Source organism: Octopus bimaculoides, chromosome 28 (assembly GCF_046866305.1).
Source record: "Octopus bimaculoides isolate indiv1 chromosome 28, ASM4686630v1, whole genome shotgun sequence".
Classification (NCBI taxonomy): Eukaryota; Metazoa; Mollusca; class Cephalopoda; order Octopoda; family Octopodidae; genus Octopus; species Octopus bimaculoides.
Window position 1 is genome coordinate 19,503,002 of NC_142955.1, and position 10,000 is coordinate 19,513,001.

General features: G+C 36.8%; 2 protein-coding genes across 5 annotated transcripts in view; one reads left to right on the forward strand and one right to left on the reverse strand.

Annotated features, from left to right (window-relative positions):
- The window catches only part of LOC106872276 (uncharacterized), a 45,017-nt gene extending 39,508 nt beyond the window's left edge, over window positions 1–5,509 (reverse strand). Inside the window, exon 1 of the mRNA XM_052977342.2 lies at window positions 5,381–5,509. The gene's annotated coding sequence lies outside the window, so the exon portion shown is untranslated. The remainder of the gene's footprint in view (window positions 1–5,380) is intronic.
- Window positions 1–10,000, forward strand: part of LOC106872264 (cilia- and flagella-associated protein 337) — a 165,200-nt gene that overhangs the window by 152,941 nt on the left and 2,259 nt on the right. For all 4 annotated transcript variants that reach the window (XM_089344723.1, XM_089344722.1, XM_089344724.1 and 1 more), the window contains 2 exons: window positions 3,866–3,986; window positions 4,799–4,908. In XM_089344723.1, coding sequence (XP_089200849.1) covers window positions 3,866–3,986; window positions 4,799–4,908 — 231 coding nt within the window. The remainder of the gene's footprint in view (window positions 1–3,865; window positions 3,987–4,798; window positions 4,909–10,000) is intronic.

A 10,000-nucleotide genomic window follows, 5' to 3' on the forward strand; every position in this document is an offset into this window, starting at 1 on the left:
TGTTCAATTGCTGGTGCCGTGGAAATTGGCACCTGTGAATTGTAGTCATGGCTGTTGTTGGTGCATCATAGCCATGATTGTTGCCAATACCATGCAAATGGCACCCATGCCGGTGGCACATAAATGCACCCCTTACACTCCTGGAATGGTGGGTGTCAGGAAGGGCATCCAGCTGTAGAAACTTTGCCAAATCAGACTGGAGCCCGGTGCAGCTCATCAGCTCCACTGAAACCGTCTGACCCATGCCAGCATGGAGAGTGGACGTTAAATGATGATAATGATGATGATGTGTTGTTTTGATTTCTAGAAATTTCTTGCAAGTCTAGAAGCACGTGCATGGATGTGTGGTTAACCTGTTTGCTTCCCAGCAATGAGGTCTCAGGTTCAGTCCCTCTGCAAGGCAGCTCAGATATGTGCCTTCTGTTATATAAATACACTTTATTCATGAGTCCCACTTGTCTTATAAATAATAATTCCGCTTGTTCCTCCGTTACTTAGCCCGTCCGTAACGCTTCCTTGTGATTAGTTGAAGGGAAAGGCAAAAGAACGAGAGAGAAAAAGAGGGTAAAGTAAAGAGGGGGAGTCCTGTGTATGAAGTCTATAAAATTGTGCATAAAATATATAAAGTGTATATATATATATATATATAAAGTGAAAATATATATATATAAAGTGTATATATATATAAAGTAATGATCTGATTCCAATTTCCTTTACTTCTCAATGAGTAGGTCATTCTGTTGGTGAAAGAACTGAATCCTCATTGTTAAATGGCAAATGAATCCATCCCAGCCCACCCTTCTCTAAAATTGGTGAGATGGTTTGTGATGCTGGAGAAAATGGTTTTTCTTGTTTGATATGACATTTAATTTCCAGCCGGTGCCAATCGACACAACCACCACTACAAGCGGCACAACCATTGTCACAACCATTACCATCACCACCATCACCACCACCACCACCATCTCCAATACACTTATCCATATGTCTGCATAGGTGCTCCATCTAGTGAGTATAAACAGCAAACAGCTGGACAAATCCATCATGTTGACAAAGATTACCTGGGACTAATCTATCCTCATGGACTATGTAATCAAGTATTCTCATAAGACATACCCATGGGTTTGGATATGTGTGTATATGCATGGGTATTGATATATAGGTGTAGGAGTGGCTGTGTGCTAAGTAGCTTGCTTACGAACCACATGGTTCCGGGTTCAGTCCCACTGCGTGGTACTTTGGGCAAGTGTCTTCTACTATAGCTTCAGGCCGACCAAATCTTTATGAGTGGATTTGGTAGAAGGAAACTGAAAGAAGCCCGTCATATATATGTATATATATATGTGTGTATGTATATGTTTGTGTGTCTGTGTTTGTCCCCCCAACATCGCTTGACAACCGATGTTGGTGTGTTTATGTCCCTGTAACTTAGCAGTTTGGTAGAAGAGACCAATAAAATAAGTACTAGGCTTACAAAGAGAGAGAGAGAAAGATGAAGAATCAAATAAACAAGTTTGGGCTTGATGTATCAAATATACATACATATATAATATATAATAAAGGCAGTGCTCCAGCATGGCTTGTGTGTGTGTAAGTGTGAGTGAGGGAGTGTGTGTGTGTGCATGTATGTGTGTGTGTGTGTGTGTGCATGTATGTGTGTGTGTGTGTGTGTGTCTGTCTGTGTGCAGCTGTTGACATATTTCAGTGTTGTGACATAAGAGTGAGCATTAACGATTGTGGATCAATACAGGATGAACGCTACCCCCCATCTGGCGAACAGAAAAATAGGACGCAAAAGAAAGGAGTGTGTATATATATATATATATATATATATATATATATATATAGCCTTTTTGTTTGTTTATTTCACCGTTTCGTTTTTCTGTCTTGTTTTCCGTCCGCCACTGCCCTCCACGAAAACAATTTAATTTGTGTTCGTAGGAAGAACCATTTTAACGATGCGTATTGCCTTAATTCTTCGAAACGCCGGAGTTTTAATGGTGGCAGCTGATGAAGGGGATGTTTCTATGTGGCCTGCTTGTTTGTTGCACCTTGTTTACCATTTTGCCCTTGTTCTTTTGCCACGTCATGTACCCAGTTATGTATCTATATGTACATGTGGATGAACGTATATACATACATGTACATATATATGCATATACTCATATATTGTTTTATATATATATATATATATATATATATATATATAATGAAGAAATAAATGGGATAATTATCCCCTTAAACAGCACAGCTAATTAGCCCTTAAATAGAGCCCCAGGAATACAAAACCAAGAAAGGGAGGACAATTTTCAAAGGTCAGTGTTCTTAATCACTCGATATATTTCAAAGTGTTAGAATACTCCTCAGCACACATAGGTGCATTCATATACGCAAGATATAATATGAAAATTTATAAATATAAGCACAGGAGTGGCTGTGTGGTAAGTGGCTTGCTTACCAACCACATGGTTCCGGGTTCGGTCTCACTGTGTTGCACCTTGGGCAAGTGTCTTCTACTATAGCCTCGAGCCAACCAAAACCTTGCGAGTGGATTTGGTAGCTGGAAGCCTGGTGTGTGTGTGTGTGTGTGTGTGTGTGTGTGTGTGTGTGTGTGTATATATGTATGTATGTGTGTGTCTGTTTATGTTTGTGTGATGGAAGCTGAAAGGAACGGCCATCAGACTTTGCACCTGCTCAAGATTCCTTTTGAAATCATTTTATGCCAAGTATATTTATCTATTTATATATTTATGAATTTTCATATCATATCTTGTGTATATAAATGCACCTATGTGTGCTGTGGAGTATTCAAACACTTTGAAATATATCAAGTGATTAAGAACACTGACCTTTGAAATTTGTCCTCCCTTTCTTGGTTTTGTGTGTGTGTATGCATGTATGTGTATATATATATACATACATATGCATGTATGCATATATATATATATATATGCCCTATTATTAGACTATTTTCCTTATTCATTGTGCAGTGATTGCTTTTAAACTTTAAGCTTATAAAATACTATTATTATTAGTTACAGAATATATATATATATATATATATATATATATATATATATATATATATACACATATTCTGTAAATATTTATGTGACACGTAAAAAAGACCATTTCGAGCGTGGCCGTTGCCAGTATCGCTTGACAACCCCCCCCCCCCGTGCCAGTGGCACGTAAAAGCACCCACTACACTCTCGGAGTGGTTGGCGTTAGGAAGGGCATCCAGCTGTAGAAACTCTGCCAGAGCAGATTGGTGCCTGGTGCAGCCATTTGGTTCACCAGTCCTCAGTCAAATCGTCCAACCCATGATAGCATGGAAAGCGGACATTAAACAATGATGATGATGATGATGATGATGATATATATATATATATATATATATATATATATATATATATATATATATATATATATTTACAGAATATATAGAGAGAGAGTGTGAGAAGGCTGGCCTCTTTGAAATACACGTACTACTCGTTTTCGCCAGCTGAGTGGACTGGAGTAACGTGAAAATAAAGGATCTTGCTCAAACTACTATTATTACCACTACTATTACACCAAATGGTACAGAACCATTCCACACTATGATTACCATTCCACGAGGTTAAACACTCTCTGCCAATGGATCACAGTGAACTGCTTGTCCTGAACTGCAGAGAGTTCTTTATTTTATACCATTGTGCCAATCCACTTTTAGTCACATGGGGGATGGTCAGTATCCTTCCATGACAAATTCGTTATTGAACACAGTGCTCCCACTGACTGAAAGAAGTAAAACGGTAAAAAGATATTGAAGAAAATACTTAATCCAATTAATTAACTGTTTTTGTTTGTTAATTCTTTGTAGGCGCTCGATATCCCGGAACTGGAGTCTGAAGAACCATTGAAGCGAGCCGAGCAGAACCTTCTCAAGTCCCCAACGCCGGTCAAAATCAACCAATCATCAAGCATTAGCACACTGACACAATGTAATTGCTTTTTATCAGTCTTTAATCCTGGTCAGTCATGGTGCAGTGGATTTAGGATCAAAGGGGTTCCAGTCGTGGCCATCCTGTCTTTTACTCAGGCAGCCATATTGTAATCTGTCTGTTTGTCCCCCACCCTCCAGCATCACTTGACAAGCGATGCCGGTGTGTTTATTTTTCTGCTCAAAAAGGATCTTATCCTATATATACTCTTCTATCAGAATTATATTTATATATACAATATATACATACACATATACATGCAGAAAATTACTATTGTCTCACACATAAGCGTAGGAGTGGCTGTGTGGTAAGTAGCTTGCTTACCAACCACATGGTTCTGAGTTCAGTCCCACTGCGTGGCATCTTGGGCAAGTGTCTTCTACTATAGCTTTGGGCCAACCAAAGCCTTGTGAGTGGATTTGGTAGACGGAAACTGAAAAGAAGCCTGTTGTATATATGTATATATATATATGTATGTGTGTTTGAGTGTTTGTGTTTGTCCCCCCCACCATCGCTTGACAACCGATGCTGGTGTGTTTATGTCCCCATAACTTAGCGGTTCGGCAAAAGGAGACCGATAGAATAAGTACTAGGCATCCAAAGAATAAGTCCTGGGGTCGATATGCTCGACTAAAGGTGGTGCTCCAGCATGGCCGCAGTCAAATGACTGAAACAAGTAAAAGAGTAAAAGTGTAAAAGAGTGATACACATATACACACAAAACAATTTCTATTGTCTCACACATATATAATATATATATCTTTGCTGAAATGTTTTACTGAGAATTGAACCCCTGTCTTCTTCTCTTTCAGCCCTAAAAGCTGCCTTCAGTGAGAGAAACCTCTTCCCAAAATATGTCATTGAGACCGAGCAAAAAATGAAGTTACAACACCAGGAAATTCTTCAACAGGGAGCAACTAATGTATGATTATTATTATTATTATTATTATGTTGTTGTTGTTGTTTTTTATCTTCTTTCTTCAAATTTTCTTAATTTATCAACCCTGAAAGATGAAAAACAAAGTCAAACTCAGCAGAATTTGAACTCAGAATGTAAAGACAGACGAAATACCGCTAAGCATTTTGCCTGGCGTGCTAACGTTTTTGCCAGTTCACCTCTTGGTATATTGCCAAAGGCCTTGATTACTTACCACTGCCTCCACAAGGCCCAAAGTTTGAAGGGGGCTTTTTACATGCCACCAGCACAGTTTTTTAAAATGAAAATATCTGAAATAAACTCAACTGCTCTCACAAACGAGAATACTAAAAATGAACCTGACTGCTCTCAAAAATTAAGTAAAAAAAAGACAGAAAAAATAATCCAGAATCTTTGTCTGGTACCGGATCGATCCCAAAATCTAATCAGTTCATGCCAGTCATGAGGCCAAACATACCTGAAAGTTTCATCCGAATCCATCCAGCGGTCCTTGAGATATCTTGTCCACGGACAAACAAACAACCAAACATGAGTGAAAACAATACCTCCTCCTTAGCAAAGGTGGAGGTAATAGAAGAACACACACACACACACACACACACACACACAACAGCTGTCATCGGTAAAAGGCCTGTAACCAGCAGAAAAGAACTTTAACAAAATATTTCTTCATTGTCGCCCAATAGACATATATTGAATAAACTCTTAAACAAATCAATATCCACATTTTATTGAATGAAATCAATATCTACTTACATTGTTCAATTGTTAACTGTTCGATTGCTGAATAGCTTATATGACTTGCTATTGTGTTTCTTTGTAGTTATCTGTGTCTATTTCAGTTTTTCTATTAGTCGGATGTGTTTCTTTCAAAAATCAAATTATCGATCATCATCATAATCATCATCATTATTACCATTATTATGCTATCTATCTATCTATCTATCGATCTATCTATCTATCTGTGTGTGTGTGTGTGTGTATATATAGGGAAGGGGCATCCAGCCGTAGAAACCCTGCCAAATCAGAATGGAGCCTGGTACAACTCCTCAGCCTGCCAGCCCTGGTCAAACCATCCAACCCATGCCAGCATGGACAACAGACGTTAAATGATGATGATGATGATGATGATGATGATGATGATGATGACGATGACGATGGTGACAATGACGATGGTGACAATGACGATGATGGTGATGATAACAATGATGATGATGATGATGATGATGATGGTGATGATGATGATGATGGTGAACATGCAAATTTGTTTCATGATTATAAGCACCTGTATACAGTATATAATTGTGTGTGTGCGTGTGTGCGTATAGCCAGGCTTCTTTCAGTTTCCATCTACCAAATCTACTCACAAGGCTTTGGTCGACCTGAGACTATAGAAGACACTCGCCCAAGGTGCCCTGCAGTGGGACTGAACCTGGAACCATGTGGTTGGTAAGCAAGCTACTTGCCACACAGCAACGCTTATACACACACACATATATATGTATGTATATATATATATATATAAAATCTGGTAATTAGTCATATATTAATTAATATCGATTAATTATCAGTAGGCCAGCACATCTAAAGAATCAAAGAGATTCAGAAATATTATCTGCAATCTCAGGGGATTAAGGTACATTTTAAAAAATAACGTCGACCACTAACGTGGACAATTAATGTGCTAGAAATAGATCACATCTTGTGTCTATTAAAACCTAAATTGTTCTCAACATGAAATATAGCAGCATACCAAAACGTGAGCGGGCAAGACATTTAAAACCACCCAAACAAGCATTCTGAAACAAGAACTAGTTTCAGATTTAACAAATTTTTACCATTTGTCTATTCCTCATCAGCCTGATTTGTAATGAACCGTAATCATCAGAATCGTATACAGAGTTGCCCACCGCCATGGGTGCGCGTGCATATGGTTCTGCTAATTACAGCTTAATGGTAAAATTCAAAAGTCTTCGTTTTGGCGCGCTAATTCCAGGAATATATCCGCAGAAAATATTTACTGCGTCTTTTATATTCAGTATGAGAACATGGGCAATGGGTAAAATATTATTATAAAATCTGGTAATTAGTCATATATTAATTAATATCAATCAATTATCAGTAGGCCAGCACATCTAAAGAATCAAAGAGATTCAGAAATATTATCTGCAATCTCAGGGGATTAAGGTACATTTTAAAAAATAACGTCGACCACTAACGTGGACAATTAATGCGCTAGAAATAGATCACATCTTGTGTCTATTAAAACCTAAATTGTTCTCAACATGAAATATAGCAGCTACAAATCAGGCTGATGAGGAATAGACAAATGGTAAGAATTTGTTAAATCCGAAACTAGTTCCTGTTTAATAATGCTTGTTTAGGTGATTTTAAATGTCTTGCCTGCTCACGTTTTTGGTATACTGCTATATTTCAGGTTGAGAACAATTTAGGTTTTAATAGACACAAGATGTGATCTATTTCTAGCGCATTAATTGTCCACGTTAGTGGTCGACGTTATTTTTTAATATATATATATATATATATATATATATATATATACATATATATATGTATATATATAAATATATATGCACATATATATATATATATATATGTATATATATATATATATATATATATATATATATATATATATATATATATATATGTAGAGAGACAGAGAGAGAGAAAGAGAGAGGGAGAGTGGGAGATATATACACTGGAATATTAAATCGGAATTGACTGCACATTGCATTGTTAATAAATGCGCATACTTGTGTCCTATTTATGCATTGAGGAATGCAGCTGCTCTGCAATTTAATTCGCTGGTGTTAACATATGCAGAAAGAACATGCATGCATGCATATGGACGCATGTTCGCATTCTGCTCACATGAACACAGAAATGCATCGATACTCATCTATATTTGTATCTTCATTGATGCCACTGCGTTCACAGATGCATACTGCAATATATACATGTGTGTGTGTGTGTGTGTCTATATGCATACACACACACACACACACATGCATATATATATGATTTGCTCGACTAAAGGCAGTGCTCCAGCATGGCCAGTCAAATGACTGAAACAATTTAAAGAATTGAAAGAGTAAAAGAACACACACACACACACACAAACACACACATATGTATTATGTTTGGTATGGATGTATATACTCTTGATGTGCTCAAGGGTCAATTGGGTCGTGCCAAGAAGTCACAAACTCCTCATACCAGGAGATTTCAACATCAGGGTCAGACAAGCGGACGTTAAATGATGATGATGATGATGATGATCATTATATATATGTATATATATATATATATATATATATATATCTTTTATATTTTATCTTTTACATGTTTCATTCATTTGACTGTGGCCATCCTGGGGCAGCACCTTGAATTTTTAACTGAATGAATCAGCCCCAGCAATTATTTTTTGAAGCCTGGCACTTATTCTATCGATATCTTTTGCTGAACTGCTAAGTTACAGAGATGCAAACACACCAATACTGGTTGTCAAGCAGTGTTGTGGTGACAAACACAGACATAAAGACACACACACACACACATATAGATATATATATATACTCAATGGGATTCTCTCAGTTTCCATTGACCAAATCAACTCATAAGTCTTTGGTCTGCCTGGGGCAATAGTAGAAGACACTTGACCAAGATTTCATACAGTGAGATTGAACCTCAAAGCATGTGGTTGGGAAGCTAGCTTTTTACAACACAGCTACTTCTATGTATGCATGTATGTATATATATATATATATATATATATATATATATATATATATATATATATACACTCACGCACACACATATATATACACATATATATAAATGCATATATATACATGTATATATAAGTGTGTGTGTGTACATGTATATAAGTTGTCATGTATGTATGAAGTAAATATATGAAGATAAAATTAATTAGAGCAGATGTCACAAAGCTCGTTATATTTAAAAGCCACATTCAATTGAGTTTAATTAATTGAGTCTGTATTAGAGACTATCTTCTTTAAATATGCAGAAAAATGTAATTACATTAATTGTAAAAGAAAAGTAATAAAAAATATTGCAGTTGGGATTGGAGTTATAAGCTGACCTTTTAATTAGCTAATTAGACACACAGACACATATACGTGTGTGTGTGAGCGTGTGTGCATCTCTCTCTCCATATACATATATATATATATATATATATATATATATATATATATATATATATATATATATATATGAATGTATATATGTGTATATATATGTTGTGTGTGTATGTATGTATGTATGTATGTATGTACGTACGTACGTATGTATGTATATGTATATACACACACACGTGGGTGGAGCTGAAAAGTTCCGGGCTTTGGGTAAAAGAACATCCAGGAAGATCAGTTAATCATGATTCCATTCTATCGGCCTTTTTTGCTGAACCACTATGTTACAGGGATGCAAACACACCAACATGTAATGGATAGAAGCTTGCTTCCCAACCACATGGTTCCAGGTTCAGTCCCACTGCATGGCACCTTGGGCAAGTGTCTTCTACTATAGCCTCAGGCCAACCAAAGCCTTGTGAGTGGATTTGGTAGACGGAAACTGAAAGAAGCCCGTCATATATATATATATATATATATAAGGTAAAAGTTAGAGGCAATACTTGACAATTGTAAGCACCTGTGTATGCCAGCTCATGGTTGAGGTGAAAGAATAAATTGTAAATGTAAAAAATAACAACAAAAGCACAAAGGATTCTGCGGTACACGTGTTTCAAGCTTTATATCAGTGTATAATTGCCAATACAAAGCTATCTTCAGCCGCAAAAGTATTTCTCTCCCAGGAAATTATATCACATCGGCGTTAAAGGAGGGAGAAAGGTGCGATATAAGAGGTGAAGTTCCTTTCGGTATTTTGCATTGTACTATACCTCGTAGTACAATGCAAAATACCGAAAGGAACTTCACCTCTTATATCGCACCTTTCTCCCTCCTTTAACGCCGATGTGATATAATTTCCTGGGAGAGAAATACTTTTGCGGCTGAAGATAGCTTTG